At 32.9% G+C, this 18,633-nt stretch overlaps 1 protein-coding gene across 3 annotated transcripts in view; it reads right to left on the reverse strand.

The window, feature by feature from the left end:
• Positions 1–962: 962 nt before the first annotated feature.
• Positions 963–18,633, reverse strand: part of LOC145292196 (lysosomal cholesterol signaling protein-like) — a 90,527-nt gene continuing 72,856 nt past the window's right edge. For all 3 annotated transcript variants that reach the window (XM_080138500.1, XM_080138503.1, XM_080138504.1), the window contains 8 exons: positions 16,928–17,136; positions 16,180–16,273; positions 12,822–13,098; positions 12,489–12,718; positions 6,931–7,029; positions 6,570–6,634; positions 1,996–2,142; positions 963–1,255 (listed from right to left, as the gene is read on the reverse strand). In XM_080138500.1, the coding sequence (XP_079994626.1) occupies positions 1,063–1,255; positions 1,996–2,142; positions 6,570–6,634; positions 6,931–7,029; positions 12,489–12,718; positions 12,822–13,098; positions 16,180–16,273; positions 16,928–17,136 (1,314 nt within the window). In that variant the 3' untranslated portion in view covers positions 963–1,062. The remainder of the gene's footprint in view (positions 1,256–1,995; positions 2,143–6,569; positions 6,635–6,930; positions 7,030–12,488; positions 12,719–12,821; positions 13,099–16,179; positions 16,274–16,927; positions 17,137–18,633) is intronic.

The raw sequence follows: 18,633 nt of genomic DNA on the forward strand, positions 1-18,633 counted from the left end.
AGTTGAAATCAACATTTAGGATTTCAACTTACCAATATATTTCTGTACATGTTCTTCATCCATCTTTGGTTTATGATTATTATTTCTTTGTGTTTTCAGTGTTATATGACTAGTGGTTTAAGAGTTTATTGGTTAAATATTTACATACAGACAGACAGACTCATGTATCTATATATATATATTATATACATATTATGTGTTACATTTATTATATATTATTAAAACAAACTTCTGAATAATATACTCAGTCAAAGATATGTAAACAACTTCATGAAGATTAACTAATTTGCACATTTCTTTGATAAACCAGGTTTATGGTTTCTTATTAGATATTGATTTTATTTAACTTAATTCTATTTATCCAGTTTCATTGTGCATAATTGTATAGAATTTAGGATGAAAACGTTCTAGAACATGGACCCATATATATAACTATTTAAATAAAAAAAATAGGCTTTTAATATCAATGTCAGTGAGAAAAAAAATCAATTATGTAAGTATATAGATACACACACACATATATACATATATATATAGTTGATTTTCTTTTCTCGCTCATATTGATATTAAAAACCTGATTTTTTATTTAAAAATTATTAAAACAAACTCCTTAATATACTCAGTCATGGATATGTGAACAACTATATGATGGTTAACTAATTTCCATTTCATTAATTGAGCACTCTGTTTTCATCCCTTTCTACTATATGTAAGTTTATATATATTAAAAATATGATACATAAAAAGCAAACTTTACACAGTTATCATTGATTTGAACAGGAATTTCAAATGCAAAATTAAAGCTCAATATTTATGATATTAGAGCTAAGAATGCATAAAATATCAAATACAAAATCATTTGATAATTTAATAATTTCTAATATTTTTTAGAAATATTTGTAAAAATATTTTTGTCCCCAATCTGTTATTTAATTATGAAATGAAAATATTTTGTATTTAATATTTTATATATATATATGTGTGTGTGTGTGTGTGTGCGTTATTAATGTCACAAGAAAGACACGGAAAAAATAAACCTTGTAGATATAAGTTAATATAGAATCAGGAGAAAATATACAAAGATCCTAAACTGAAATTCTTGCTGTCACAGTGGACATTCTTGATGATTTTCCCTTGAAGTAACTTTTGTCCATAATCTGACGAGTCGTCACTGTCTTCAGCCAAACCCGCATTGATAAGCCATTTACATAGTGTTTTCCCCATGAAAGCTGAATGGTAAACATTGGAACTGCACCTGAAACGATAAGAAATTATTTACTTAAAAAAATTTTTTTTTTTAATATCGAATGTAAAAATAAGTTTCGTATCATGTTTTGGAATTTTTGAGAGGAGGATTGATGATGCGGATTATCTGAATTATTTATACTACCGTTCATTTATTTGCAATGCCCCTCCACACCCTAACCACATCATCAATGATTGGTTTGCTTTTCTTTTAGAGTTTTTTCTACATAAGAGAACCGATTTGAGCTTCCTACCTGCACCTTTGTCGGCAGAGAATGCATGCAACACTTTGTATGCCATTTATTTATTACCAGAAAATAATTTGTTACAGTTTTGTCAAGAGATTATAACAAGAATTCATTAAAATTACCTGAAACAAATTGTTGCAATATTTTTGATATAACTAGAGCGTATGATTAAAGAAAATTGTATATAGACATGGGTGATAGGAACTGATCAATCAAATGGAGCCGCATTCTGCTAGTAACCAATCAGAAACCGGAATCACTCTATAAAAATATTAGATCTTTTAGAATTCCCGCACATAATTTTTCACGTCCACATAAGAAAGACCTTTGGTCTTTGCCTGCAAAATTTTAAAGTCCAAGGCTTAAACAGATCAGCTACCAACCAAAAATGCTTTTTCATCTCCAGGACTTGTACAAATTAGCTACCCATTATAAACTCCTCTGAAATTAAATACGGCTTTCAATTGAAAAGAAATAGAAAAAAAAAAAAAAAGAGACTTACCGAATATCCTTGGCGATTTCAGTCTGGCAATTGCTTTTGTGATATTTAGTAAACTGGTCGCATTTTTTATGCAAATTTTCGTTCTCTTTATTTCTCGTGTCGGTAAAAAGTGCATAACAACAGCTTATGCAACGCAATCGACGAAATCTAACAGAAAAAAGAATAAAAACACATCCATAAGTTAAACAAACATGAGGAATCTTTTAAAATGAGAGAGCAGAGACCACTAACACTTAACAATATTTTGTGCAGCTATTTGAGTAAAAGTCATAATTTTGAGATGTTTTTATGGCATATCAACCCTTTTTTTTTCATTTGGTAATGATAATTGCAATTAAAATAATAAAATGGTAAAAGGTTATATGGTTGAAAAATAAGTCATTAACTATTTTTTTACTTTCAAAAGATAAATTGTTAACTATTCTGTATTTTCATCCTACAATTTTGGTGTCATTAAGGGTCGTCACACTTCCGTCCAAACTCCCAACTACAAACTACCTACCATTTCTGAAAACAGGCTTTTTATCCAAGCCAGCACCATCTCATTTGCATATGAGTATTGAGATTTTACGTTACTTCATGAAACTTACCAGTAAATGTGGAAGCCATTGTTTTTCTTTTTTTATGCCTGTAACCAAACCTTATACCCAGGGTTTGTACCGACTTTTAAGTATTATTTACTATGTGCAGCGACCAGGTATTTTATCATGGAATTACATGCTTATTGATTATCATGGCCGACAGCACACGTTCCAATAAGCCAACCTTTAACATTCTCAAGCAGCATGAAATGGAATAAATGCATAAAAAATGAAAAATATGACTTGAGTGCCATAAGCTAGCATCGAAACCAAAACATTTAGTAATCCAGCCTTATTCATTATATATTATTATTATATATGCAATAGAGATGTATTGTATATATAAAAATGGTCTTGTCTGTGCCCGAAACAGTCGCTACCAAACTATTGTCAATTTGTGGTTTACAGATTTGAAACTTGATACATATATACTGAATTTGAACCTGTGATACAAATTCGATTTGGTTTTTAGCAGGTAAAAATAGCTGCTAAGGTATAAAAATGGAAAATTGAAACTTCACAGGCGTAATTCTACTTAAACTGCTCCTATACACATGTGCAAACATACATTTATATGTATAAGTATGTTAATTTATAAAGTTTTGATATCCATCTGTCATTAGGTCAGATGGTAACAAATAATGCTGGAGCACTAAATGTTTTGGTCTCGATTCTAGCTGATGGTACTAGTTATATTTTTTTTCATTTTTGAAACCATAACTATATATTAGGTACAATATAATAATCAATAGAATATTGATTCTATAAAAATAAATATTAAATCTGCAAAAAATTTGAATATCATATTTAAGTGTATTTTACAAACGTGTAATGCTGGGCAGGATCCTAATCTATATATATATATATATATAAATTTGTATTCCTGTCTGTTTGTTTGTTCAGAATTTGATTAATATATATAAAAGGACGGCTACTTACTCTTTCATTTATTTCTATATATAGTATGATTCTTGCAAAATATACAATTAAGAGGCCACCTAATTTGCATATTGCATTAAGGAAAATCGATTTTACTAAATAACGGTATGTTAGTTAATGTTTCTAGTGAGAGAATTGTTTTAAGTTTTCTATTTAAAATTGTTATTTAATAGACTTTAAATAACAATTTAATTGATAATATATTTAATTTAATTTGGAATTATTTCCAACATCGACTTTTTTAAAGACATAGTTATCTCCCCCTAAAATAATTTGGTAATCTCAATAAGTTTCTAGCTTGAAAAAATAATTCTGTGTAGACAGAAAAATGTTTCCGTTTTTTTTCTTTTAAACATTAAAAAAAAAAAAAAAAAAAAAAGAAACCACTTAAGAATAAACTGAAAAAATTTAATTTGTTTGTTTTTAATATTCTTGAAACCACAATACAGAAACTTTGACCACTTCGAATTCACACTTCAGCCACACTTTTAGAAACAAAAAAAGCCCCGTCCCCTCAAAAAAGCAAACTGAGAAGCCCCCACCCCCTAAAAAATAAAAAAAGCAAATCGCAAATTTCCTTTATTTACAAAATAGAAAAAAGTGAAAAAGTGCCTTTACACAAAACAAAAAAAATTATTAAATTGCCCATTATGCACGCGTTTGGCTAATTTTTTTTTTTTTTTTTTTTTTCGATCGTTCGGGCACTCACTGCTATTTTTATTGAAACAAAAGTTGTTTTGATTTATTTTTTTTAGGGGGGGGGGTTCACACGGACAACAAAAAGTGCTCAATATCCAGAGAATAGTTTCTTCTCTTTGTATCCCTTCTGCGGAAACAGGGTATCACATACTTTTGGACGATTACATTTACATGTTTTTATCCGTTCTTTTATTTTTGAAATAGTTGCCCATGATGAACATGATTAATATCCTTAGGTGTTGTTGAACGGAACTTCATGTCAACTCAGGCAATGCCGGGTATCCATGCTAGTATCCTATAAAGCTACCAGTTATTGTGTACAGAGTATTGTTGCCACATCTGGAGTGGTGCACCAACTCCCTCTTGAACAGATGCAAAAAAATAGCTGTCATATTGCCACAGTGTTGCGACTGATGAAGCAACTATACTTGTTGCTCTCCCAACATAAATAATGATGGCTCATCTGAATAGCAGCAAAATCACACCCCTCCTCCTCTATAGAGGTCCCAGATACCAGAAGATAGCTTCTTTCCCCAAACCACTTACCTTTGGAATCCCTTTCTGCTCCATTTCCTCATCTGTACCAATGTACACAAATTTAATGTAATGTGAACAAACATCTTGTTACTTAACCACACCCGAGTTGCCCCCTATCACAGTAGCTCTTGACATTGCAGTAGCAATATGCCTTGTTTGAGGTGAAAAAAAAAAACAGTGCAGAAAACAATTTCTAGTCTGCTCTGCACTAGATACCAGACTCCAACTCTGTTGCAATGTTGCACCCAATGAATTAGCAATACTTGTACTCCTCCCAAGACAAATACCCCTGACTGCTCAACTAGCAACAAAATCCCACCTCTTCTCTGTAAAGGTCCTAGATACCAGAAGATTTTCTACTTTTCTACTCTAACCACTAGCCTTTGGAATTCCCTCCCTGCTTCCTCGACCAAATGAACATGCAGAAATGTAAGTGTAATGTGAACAAAGATATTGATGCCCATCACAGTAGCCATTTAAACTCCAGTAGCAACATTTCTTGTTAGCATAAAAAAGAAAAATATTTGGTTTAACTTTTGTCTATGAATGTTTTTACGATTAATTTTACTTGTAAGCATAAATTTTGTAGAAAAACATTCTTTAAATGATGGATTCTACAGATGAAACACGGTCATGCACAATCATTCTGCCTCCGAATTAAACTGAGAGTAATAGTGACTAAGGTTACTTTGAATATCTTACACTTTTAATGAGTTCAGATTTACCTTGTCTATACAGGTGGTCAACATTTTATACACAATGTTATCATGAATAACACACTCAAGAGTTGGAAGAAATTGAATATTATAAAATGTAAAAATTAATAAAAGCTATGTATTGGTGCCATGACCAGGATAAATAGCATATGTAACATTATGGAACCTAGCTTATTTAAGGGGTTTCATGTGAATTTATAATATAGATGTAACAAACTCTTTGTAGTGTATAATGTCAATTTCATGTATGATGTTGCCCTTTATGATTATGTGTCATTGAGCATCTAGGTATACCTTTATTTTATTTTTTTTTTTTATTCATTTTCACCAAAGACCAAGTGTATCATCACTTGGAATGTAAACGGCTACTATTTGGGACCATGTCTAACAAGGGACTGAGGAAAGTTGAGCAGTAAGATATCTGTTCACATTACATTTAAGCTTCTGCAGGTTAATACAATCAGGGAAGCAGGAAACAAGGAAGAAATTGCAACATCTAACAATCTGAGGAAAGAAACTATTAGAGTAAAAGGCTTTCCTGCATCTAGTGAAGGAGTGGAATTTTGCTGCTATTTAGATTAGTCAGGAGTATGTACATTGAGGGCGCACAGATACTATACATTCATCAGAGCACATTCTATTAAAATACTTGTAAAACAGATACAGGGATGTGACATAGCAGCCATGAGACAGATGCTGTAGTTTAGCCAATAGTGTAGGACTTATTAGATTAGAGACTCTTTTTTGGACTGTCTACGAGCAGTAGTTTAGAACAGAAACAAAACTCAAAGCAAAGTTTTTTTTGCCATTTAACTTTTTCACTCATTTCTCTTTGTAGAGTGAGCTCCTCATTAGAGACCACTAGGGGACCAAAGCATAATACATACACACTTATGGAAACCAAAGAAGCTGATTTGCTGATCAACTCGGTGTATTTATAAAAACATTAATGTTTATTCTAATAATTCACTTACCAAATTCTGTAAATCAAAAACTTTTTGTTTATTATTTCATAGATTTTATTTTTATTTTTCAAAAAAAAAAAAAAAAAAAGTGGATATTAATTGGTTCTTTTAGACAAAGGGACAGTTACAAATCTTACCTTGCTACAAAAGGGCCAATCACAAATATTGCATCTAAACCAAAAATGAGGAAGAGAAGAAACCCCTGAAAAAGTTAAAAAAAAATATATATATATTAAAAAATTATAATTTAACAAAAAATAATAAGGAACACTACATGGAAACCAAAAAAACAAAAAACAAACTGCAAAAATATAAATTAATACTCCCCCCCCCCAAAGTGTTGGTATTGTTTAGTACCACACCAAACTTGGGAACTTGTATGGAATTTCAAACTTAAACTTGAAAAAGGTTGGTGATCATATCAGCCAAAACATTCAATATAACAATGAAGATGAGAATAAGATTCAAAAAGATATTTTGAATTGCAATCTGACTGACCTGTCCATTAGTTAGCACACAGTTTAAGAACACAACTTCCACATAAGCTCCAGATTTTTCTGTATCACCAGAAACTCGCCACAATGATATAAAAAAATTCTATAACAAAAAAAAAATAAATAAAAAAATAAAAAATAAATAAGAAAATTATTTGTTTTTAAAAGATACAACCATTTAGTTATGTATGCAAACAAATTTTTGGTTTGGTTTAAATAAAAAAAAAATGTTTTCAATTATTTGTTAAGCAGTGTTTTTTTTTAACAGATTTCAAATTAACATTGTTGATAGAATCTATATTATAACATTCATTATTTTTTTTTTAGATACAACTTACAAAAGAGACATAAATTTGAATTATGATGAAAATGTGAAAACAAGAAATTAGTCAAAATAAAAAAAAAATAAAAAAATGAAATGAAAGGAATTTTTTTTTCTGTCAAAAGTTACAAAACAGCAATGAAAACGTTTTACTTTCATTTATAACTTGAAAATTTATAGTTACAGAAAGTAAAACAAGAATAAAAATGGTTTTATGGTGCTCAGTAATAGGAGCACAAGTTTCTTAGGTTACTTAATTTTACTGGGCAACACAAAGACAACGGTTTGGTTGGAAAGTTTGTTTTTTTATTTTTTTTTTTAGTAAATTTGTCTTCTAAGATCTTTTAACAAAAGTGGAAAAAAAATGAAAAATTAAAAGGAGGAACACTAATCTTTGTCAGTGGGTTCTGAACAGACACCAACCTTTGCGGATTTTGACCAAAGTTAAATTAGTTATGCCATTTTGCATTATCTTCCAATCCTAAATTAACTTGACATTCTTTTTTTGTCCTCTCATATCATTTCAGAAAACTATGTCTTAAAGATTTATTACTTGGATCTTTGTTGAACCCTATAACATGCCTAATTTGACAACACTCTCTCTCTGTGAATATAAATCTTTAAATGAGTACTAGTTGATCTACTTACACTATTTTTTTTTTACTTGGGGATCACCACTCGATGATAAGGGTTAATGGCTGTAAGGTGGTAGTGGAGTTTACATGAGATTTGAAGGCTACTATGGTTTATTTAGCAAGGAAGCATACCAGCGGAACAGTGTTCCAAAGGCGGGCAGTTCTGGGAAAGAAACTTTGTTCATAGAATCTACTTTAACATTTAGGCACAGATAGAGAGTGGGGAAAATCATATATAGTGGTTTTGGGTAGTCGAATCTTTTTTGTGAAAGTTTGGCAAGGTGAGGGGGGGGGTCATAACTTGGAGTTCAGACAAGCACTTAACATGAAAATAGTCAGATCAGAGACAGGCTTGTGACATCTCTTAACACAAATTAATCTATTCACGTTTTGTTTAGTAAACTTTCTTTCCAATTCTTAAAACAGGTTGAAGTTTATTCGTATTATTTTATCAGTTAACTTTAATATTCATCGTAAGCTCCTTAAAACGTTACTAGCTTAAGTTCAGAATAAAATCACGATTTTCTTTTAACGGCTAATTTAAAAAAAAAATGTTTTGAACGCTACTAACTGAATTTCTTTCAATGCAGTTTGCAATTTGGAGACGGAATTGTTTTTGTTGAGATAAGTGATTTCAATCATGCTTTTTATTTTAGATTTAAAATATTAACAACTCCATTTTATTTCAGTATTTAATTTGTGTATTTCTGTTTTATTAAATGCTAGCTTTTTTTTTTTTTTTTTTTTTTCCTAGTACATATGTTTATTTATCTACCGAGTTGATAGCAAAAATTACGAATTATACTCATTTTTAGTTCGTGTGAGGGGAATCTAACACCATACTTTCCCTTAAACACGTCCGTTGGACTTTTAAGTACAATACTTAATAGTTTTTTTTTTTTTTTTTTTTTTAATGGAGAGTAGAAAACGCATTGTGGATGCGTTATCGGCAGCTCCTGTTACTCTCGCTTCTTCTTATTTGTCCCTCAGTCCTCATTTTTTAAATGAGTGATTTTTCGGACAAAGGGAGAAGAAAAAGCTGTTTTCTAGGTTGGCAGTATTTTTGCGAACAGTTGGCTGAGATGGCGGAAATTTTCTGTTTCTATGTCTATCCTTGTAGCCATGTCACTAGTAAGGGTGCTGAAGGTAAACGTTTTGTCTGGGCTGACGTTATCCGCCTGATAGTCAGGGACCCGAACCTTGGATTAACCACTAAGGAGGCTGTCCTATCAGCAGGTGTAAAGTACTGGGGCTGCTGTATTGCCATTTGGTGAATGGATTCTGGACCATGCAGTAGCTTCTGGTGGGGCCTCTCGATGCCATACTAGTGGGTAATTGTTACAGCTTTACCTTATCATTAGCTACAAATAAAAAAAAAAAAAAAAATTCTTCGTTTCTTTTTCTCTCTAAATTTCCCCTCTCTGTCCTGCTCTAAGTAAATCTGTCGACCTAGTCCACAAATTCCAAAATTTCATCATGACAAGTTTCAAGAAAAAATACACGATTAAACCCGGTTCTCCAACTTCCAACGTAGACCCCTACTACCATGTCTCCTTCTCCAACATCAGGGGTCTTCGTTCTAACCTTCCAGAGGTTGAAACCCAATTACAGGAGACTAAACCAGACCTTTTATTTTTAAGTGAAACTGGCATTGGACAGGCTATTTCCCTAGATGAGTTTGCAATTTCAGGATACTCTAACTTAACTTCTAAATCTGACCCCCAAGATCGCCATGGGCATGGAATATGTGCCTATATTAAAGATAGCTTTCCATGTGGGAGGGACATCTCCAGGGAAGATCCTAACTTACCCTATATGTGCTTCCGGGTTGCTTTAGCTCACACTACTGCATTTATATTTACTCTCTATCGCCCCCACAACAGCGGAGTTACTATCTTTCAAAGCATATCTGAGAAAATTGACCAAGTCCTTTCTACTTATCCTTCAGCTAACATTCACGTATGTGGAGACTTCAATGTTCACAACGTCGAATGGTTGACCCACTCAAACAAGACCGATGATGAGGGGAGGTTCTGTCATGATTTCTCCATTGCCTATGACCTCACTCAGATTGTTCAGGAACCTACCCGTGTGCCCGATAATGACGGCCAGTATGCGAGCCTACTAGACCTTTTTCTCACAACTTGCCCTGAACTATGTTCAGTTTCTGTTCTGTCGCCTCTTGGATCTTCCGACCACTCTGTTGTATCAATTAAGATAAAAATGAAATGTAATAAGTCCCCAGACGTACCTCTTCATCGTACAGTATATCGATACACTAAGGCTGACTGGGATAGCTTCCGTACATTTATATCTGATCTACCTCTGCATTCCATGTTTAAAAAGAATGTGTCCTCTATAGTATTAGACCTAACTGAATGGTTAATTGTAGGTATTGACCATTTCATACCCTCTAAAAAGTTTCAGCAAAAACCTAACAGCCAGCCATGGTTCTCTCCAGAATGTGCTGCTGCCATTGCGCACAAAAATCACTTTTTCCACTGCTTCCAACGTAATAGATGTATGGAAACTAAAGCCGTTTTCAGGACTGCCAGCAACCATTGTAAGAAAGTAATAAGGAACGCAAGAGTGTTGTATGCTCAATCTGTTAAGTCCAAAGTAGCTGAGCAGCGGCTTGGTTCCCACCAGTTTTGGCAAATAGCAAACAGAATCCTGAACAGAAGCGTGTGCTCCATCCCAACTATTATCAATGGACCTGAGGTAATCTCGTCAGCATCAGACAAAGCCAAACTCTTTGTCAAGAACTTTGCAGCTAATTCTACCCTTTGCGACCAAGACCGCCAACCCCCAATATTTCCTCCTGTATCAGAAAACACGCTATGTGATATACGTATATCTGTACGTGATGTTGCGAAGCTAATCAAAAACCTTGATTCGAGTAAAGCAACTGGCCCTGATGGTATTCCAATTATAGTACTCAAAAAACTTCAACCTGAATTAGCGCCCATACTTACAAAACTGTTTAAACGTTGTCTTAAGGAGAATAGTTTCCCATCTCCCTGGAAAATCTCATCAGTATGCCCTGTATTTAAGAATTCAGGTGATCGCTCATCCCCCTCTCAGTACAGGCCAATAAGTCTCCTATGCGTCATGAGTAAGTTGCTAGAATCTGTGTTAAATACAGAAGTAATCAAACATCTCAACAAAAATAACCTTCTTAGTGACACTCAATATGGTTTCCGTTCTGCTAGATCTACAGCAGATGTCCTTACAGTTATATCGCATAGGATTAGCAAATCTCTCGACGGTGGCAATCTTTCTAGGGCAATTGCTCTTGACATATCTAAAGCCTTTGATAGGGTATGGCATAAAGGTTTACTTCATAAGATCGCTAGCTATGGTATAGCTGGAAAAGTCTTCTCAATTATTAAATCATTTCTTTCTGATAGGTTCATAAGAGTAGTAGTTGAGAGGCAAAAATCAGAAGCTCACAGTATTAATGCTGGTGTCCCTCAGGGATCCATCCTGGGCCCAACTCTTTTCCTGATCTACATTAATGATCTTCCAAATCATATCCTTACATCATTTGTAGACATTTATGCTGACGACACTACCATTTATGGTACCACATCTAAGACAGTAAACGACCAAGTTCTCTCCAATTCTCTCTCCTCTGATCTTGAGCACGTAGTACAATGGGGAAAGAAGTGGCTGGTTACTTTTAATGCATCTAAAACCAAGCTTCTCTCTTTACATCATCAACATTCTAATCCACATTTGTCATCAATTGAAATGAATGGCTCTCGTCTTCAGGAGGCCTCAAGTTTTGACAAGCTTCTGGGCTTGACCATTACTCCTGATCTTAAATGGAACACGTATATCAAATCTGTTGCCAAGGCCGCTGGAAAAATGGTGGGATCTTTCTATCGATCCAGTAGATATCTCACTGCTGATGCTATTCTCTACCTATATAAGAGCCAGGTACGTCCAAGGATGGAATACTGTTGCCACATCTGGGCAGGAGCTGCTAGAAAGGACTTGTCCTGCCTTGATAGAGTTCAAAATAGACTTCGTAGCCTCGTAGGAGATGTCCTTTTCTCCTCCTTGCAAACTCTATCTCACAGAAGAGATGTTGCGAGTTTGTCTCTGATGTATCGTTATTTTCATAGAAAGTGTTCAACTGAGCTTCAATCTATGGTCCCCCCTCGCCAAACTTTCACAAGAAACACTCGTCTAGCTGTAAACACTATCAATGGTTTCCCCCACTCTTTATCTATGCCTAAACCTAAACGTAGATTCCATGAACAAAGCTTCTTTTTTAGAACTGCACGCCTGTGGAATTGTCTTCCGTTTTCCTGCTTTCCGGCTGACTACAATATGGTTGTGTTCAAGTCTAAAGTAAATAAGTTCTTGATGAGCCGTTCCATATAAGTTATTAAATTTACCAAATTTTCATTACTAATGATTACTATATTGACCAATTTCTACTGTACACTCTTTAACCCTTATCCTTGAGTGGCCTCTGGGCCTTGATAATGTGGTGATGCCTTTGTAAAAAAAAAAAAAAAAAAAAAAAAAAAAATGTTACTATGAAAAAACAAATGTCGAACTATGCACACAATAATGGATAACAAATGGACTCACCATACAAACAGTGAATAAAAGACAGATTATAAGGATGAGGTGTTTGGAGATTTGAGATTGTCGTGAGGTTTCATTATCAAATGGTGCATCAGTGTCTAATCCGTTTGGAGTCAAATCAGTATTGGCAAACAAAGTATCAGACTCTTCAGTATTGAGCAAATGCGCTTCACATTCGTTCAGCTGTTGTAACGTTGCATGAGAGTTTTCTAACTCTGTTCGCAAGTTCAAATCTGGAAAAATAAATTGTGTCAAATTACTATAAGGTCAAACATGCATCTGAAGGAGGGAAATTGTCTTCCTGAAATATCATGTTATGCAAACTATTTCACATACCATCGTCACTTTGATTTACATTCACAAGATTGTTTGGACTGTTGACACTGAATCCTGCAGTCGAAGCCGATTCATTCAAAGATGGAATATTCTCAGTGTCAGAATCAATGGCGACAGAGTTTGTTAAAAATCCATTATTTATCGAGGGGTTGTCTCTTGGAAGATGGCGATTTGGTGAAGATTGCGGAAACTGATCTGCCACATAACGTTGACTATAGACCAAAGAGGTTACAGTTATTATGATTGACAGGATCGTTAAAAAGAGATGTACACTAGCCTGAAAAGAGAGGTGAATAAAATATTAATTACAATATATTTTTCATGAAAACTTAGAATTGATATCAGAAAAATTATGTAACTTAAATTATATTGAAATTGCATTTCTTAAAAAACGTTTTTAAAATATTAAATTTGCAAGACATGAAAAATGTTTGAAAATTAAAATTTAAGAAATTCGATGTTCAACAAAAATAAAAATATATTAGCAAACATGTTGGTTAATATATGTTGCAGCTGAATTGAAAAGTGATTCCAACAAACACTAAAAAGCAAGTGGCTCTAATTGCTACACTCTTTCTTTGCTTCATTGGAATTTGCTTTCTCCTTCATTCTCAAAAGCAAATAAGTTTTCATAGGAACATGTTAACTCCAAGTATTTTTAACAAATGAAAATTGTTTCAAATCCCAAAAAGTAACAAGTCTATGCCAAAAGAATCAGCAGATGCATGTTTAGAAATTCCTTTAAAAACAAGGAAAAAAAAAGTCAAAAACTAAGCTTTATGGTGCTGTCTTGTAGGTTATGAGGTTAAATCACCTAAATATTGGAAATAAATTACACCATCAGAAGGAAGAAACTGTTGCTAATGGTAACCGCATCAACAGTTTGCGTTTGCATAACTATGGTAGAAGAGTACCTAGAATCCACTAGTGCAGCAAAAGTCTTACAATTGTTTAAGGATGTGCTGTCTGGCAAGGTATGAGGTTAAATCCGCTAAACATGGGAAATTAATTACATCAGACAAGGAAAAAAGAGCCTACTAATAAAAGATCTCTCATGATGTCCTTTCCTTTTTTGTGGCAGCTGAATGTGACCCTCAGAACAAAACAAAAATACTAAAAATATGGGATTTTAACAGAATAAATAAATGGATCAAATATGGTCAAAAATCCAACCCCAAGATGTAAGGGAGGACACTTGTTTTCCCAGTTTACTCCACTTACCTTTGATTCATTCTTTTTTATACAAATTGTTTAACAAGCAAGTATCAAGTATCATTTTTGAGTTTTTGGTATGGCTTAACTGAGCACTGAACCCTAGCTTTCAGACCCGTTAGACAGATGGGTTGAATTCTTAGAGTTTTTCTTAGTTTCATTTGTTTACCACCAATTATCCCTACCCAGTGCTTGTCACGAAATAGACAACAAGAAATTGAAGTGTGATGTCTTGGATCTATAAGACCACGTGCCAAAATTCTAAGTAGTTAACTGGTTATTACAATGCTGGCTTAAAGTCATCCTTTCCTAAGCACAGGTTCAAAATTCTGTTTGAGTCTTGTTTTTCTCTTCGTGGACTTTTCTATGTTTCAGCCTCATAAATAATTATAATCTGTTTATATAACATAGAAAAAAAAAAAGAAAAAGTTGTTTATAAAGTAACACTTACTCATGATGATGATGATGATGATTCTGCTTAACAGATGATTATCATCGCATCATGTTTCTTCATTGTCATGTTTCATCTCAGATTTCATAGGTGGCTTTTTAGACCAGCTGCAGATATGCATGGCATGTAGCACAAGTAACAGTTAAACATATTTTCAATTCCTGCCGATTATGTGCCGAATTGTGACCAAGTGCTTCCCACAGGATATATCTGAACACTTCATCACTGCCATCAGCATAGAACTGATGAGATCACAGAGTCACATCAGTATGTCCTTGGAATGACAAACACTTCTGAGCTTCCACATTATAGCCCAGTGACATACAATAGCAAAAGTGCCAGTAACAACTTCAGCCTCAGGTTTTATATCAGTTTCCTTTTCCTAAATGGGTTTAAGTAGACCTTATATCCCAGTTTTGAAATCAAAATGATTGTTTCTATCATAGACAATCATTCAACTCAAATGAGCCACCTGATATCTAACTGTAAGATTCTGCTGAGGGACAGCCACTATACAATGCAACACAATAGAGTGTGTACATATCTTTACCGGATCATCTGTAAAAAGTTGAGTATTTAGTGTAGCAACAAATCTTGGGAACATGTTTATCAGAAAAAACAGTTGGAAATAAGTCATACACCATTCACTATAACTATGTAATTCCTACAGCTACGTACCTAGAAAACGGAGCAATTAAACCTGACATAGTGATATGGGACAAACGGGAGAAAGCTGAAGTCAGTTTCCCTAATGATGCTGGCTTGGAGAGAGCTGAGTGGGAGGAGATAATGAAATACTAAGGTCCTCATTGTGACAAGAAAATATACTGGACTTTTAGGAAGATCTACATATGTAGAGCTTTCATAAGTAAAATTATATAAACATCAGAAAGGATCCACGTAGATCGATCTAAGTTCCAATGTTAACTGTTAAAAGGCTATTATTTAATCCCTGACAAGACATTTAACATCAAAATGTAGATCAGTCTGCTTTTTTCTGGTGTTTATATAATTTTACATGTTTGTGAAAATGTATGCCACTGTGTATATTTTATCTTTATGTATGTCAATCTTTTTTAAAACAGAAGCTCGATGTTTAAGATATAACAGCAGAGCCTATATAAATTAATAACAATTTTGCTAAAATCCAAAGTCTAATATTTTATTGATCTTACCAATCATTTATTTTTTTATAAAAAAATTCACAAATTTGTTTTATTCATGAGGTAACAACCAGAATGACAAAATAATTTGTTTTTGTTTTTTTAATATATATATATATATATATTTATATATATATATATATATATATATATATATATATATATATATTCAACTATTGGCACAAACATTAAAATGGCTTGCTTATTTATAAATACCCAAAATGCATTCTAATGGATTTAATTTTTAAAATATTTTTAAATAGGATGTTGTTTATTTTATAATGAATAGTAAATGAATTTAAAAAATATTAAGTCAATGTATTGGTAATGTGGCAGCAAGAAAAGACACGTTCAAGCTGTCTTATAATTTTATTATTTTATAGAAATAAATTATTTCATATGTACTAAATTATTTTGAGAAGAGTTTAAGAATCAAATGCCAGCATTAAGTCATATCACCCCATATATCATTAAAAAACACTAGAAATTATGTAATCGATGCATTTATAAAACACAGCGGTTCACTATTTACCTGAATTGTTCCATATTGAAAAGCCGGATCAAACACAGACAAATGGTTATCCCAGTCAAAGAAAAAGAGGATTCCGGTAAGGATTAAAGGAAACCTGAATTGAATAGAAAAAACAAAGTTTATTTAATTCATAGATTGTATTCTTTCAAATAATGTCCGCAATAAACGAAACGCCTTTGTAAGCTTCAGTCAGATTTAATTGATTCATATTCCAACTTACACCAGCTCATGTGCATAATTTTTTCAAAGGATTCCTTCTGTCTTAAGAAACAATGGATAACCTCTGAAAGGATATTTACATAAGAAGATTGTAGGCAAAAAGTGAATATAAAAGACCGCAATCAAAACATGCGATCATTAATTTTTTTTAATCACTCAGTTGTTTGAAAACTATTTACATGGCTCAGTCAGATGCTTCGTAAATAGAAACAAGCTAAGCACCCCTCTCCCACAAGTAAAAAATTTACTTTCACCATGACTAATATTTGTGCAAAATTTCAAACAAATTCAAAAATTTTTATTGAGAAAAGAACAAATGAACGATTTGGGGGTAATTTCATCCTACAGGGGGTAACCAGAGTTATCCCAAAAATCCGTTCTGACAAAATTTTACTTTCACCATAACTAATGTTTGTGCAAAATTTCAAAAAAATTTGAGTGGTTATTGAGAAAAATGTGAACAGACGAACAGGAGTGAATTACTAGGTCCAATCCCTCCTTTATCAAAGAAAGAAAATATTTCACTCACCCAATTCCAGTCAAAAGAATAGGAAAGGATTTCCTCAAAATGTCCATTCTTCTCCGTGTACGAATGACACAAATAACAAGACTGAGGAGCGAAGTCCAGCAAATGACACTCAAATTTCCAATACTGATTAAGGCAAATTCAACGCGTGATGACCAGATGAAGCTATTGTTGTTTAAATGAAAAGAAATTACTCCAACTGCACCAATCATCTGGAAAAATAAAAGAATTTTATTCATCTTTATTATATTCCAATACTGCATTCAACAATGATTGTTGCCGGGTTTTTTTTATATTTATATATTGACTATATACATTAATGACACAAATTGTATGTATAAATATTCCTAATTAATGAGATTGGATTATGTTTGAAAAAATTAAATTCTAAATGAAACTGAAAAAACAAAATCATCCAGCTCTCATCTAACTACATATTTTTCTCGCTCACTCTCAATGTTTTGAAATTGTTTTTCATGTCTTTGTGAATATAAAGAAAATGTGACTCTCTAATTTACATAGTGTTGTATACGTGTGTTTTAAAGTTTATTTCTCGTGTTTGCAAAATTGATTACCACTGCTACTGCTGATAATACAAGCGTATGTTGTCACTGTTGTTGGTGAAAGGAAATTACCACTGATACTGTAAACAAATCTAAAAGTCCTTTGTTTGTTCCTGGGCTTTCAACACTATAACCACACCTTTCAGCTTGTGCACACCGTAAGCACATATGTGAATTAAACAACAAAATAATATCAAAATATTATTACTTCTATTCTATTCACAAGGAAAATACAGAACTAAATAGATTTATTATTTTTAGTTATGCAAGAAGAATTTAATATATCACATTTCATGAATTTTCAAATGTAAATCAACATGGAACAATGAATGTTAGTGCTTGTGACAAAACATATAGGCTAGTGTTATATAGTAGTACTGCCAGGCATTGCCAAGTGACCAAGGCGATTATTATTGTTATAAAAATCTTGAGGTTATGAAATCGGACACATTCAGATGAAAATGTTTTGATAAAGAAGAATATTAGAAAATAAAACAGTTTGAGATGTTCGGAATTTGGGAAAATAGAATGCCAGCTTAATATGTATCAGGAATTTTAACTTGGTAAAATAAAATTTAGATCAAAACAACGACCGTGTTAGTGGCCTGAGTGGTGAGGGGTGCATTATAACAAACATAAAAATCAACTCAAAATCAGAATTCATCCAAATCAAGACAAGCTTTATACATGTAAAGGATATTTTCAGATAAAGTTTCATGACAATAATAAATGTTCTGGATGCTACAATAACTAAGTTTAAACTTAAGATTATAATGGGCAATTCTATTGATTAAACAGAAGCTTAGAGTTATTCCCCTTACATTATTGTTATAGTACCTATTTACAATGCCTCCCCACAGGACAGAGTTAGACACCAGGGTAGTTTCTGACGTGGAGAAAAGGTACAAAAATAAACATTGTCTCAGTCATGAAGGATTTCTCCTCCACTGAAAGAGAACAATAAATGGAAGTGCCGCATCTGAACAGATACCACACTTTGATCTTGGCCAAAAGGCCAAAGTAATGACACAAAATAATATTATATACTAGTAGCAATACACATGGCTGTTAAAACGCTTTGGATAATCACAGATTTCAAGGGGTTTCTGCTAAAATAGTCATATTTTAAAAACCAAAGCACTTTAA

The sequence above is a fragment of the Euprymna scolopes genome, chromosome 13 (assembly GCF_053919585.1).
Source record: "Euprymna scolopes isolate OS-2025 chromosome 13, ASM5391958v1, whole genome shotgun sequence".
NCBI classification, from domain to species: domain Eukaryota; kingdom Metazoa; phylum Mollusca; class Cephalopoda; order Sepiida; family Sepiolidae; genus Euprymna; species Euprymna scolopes.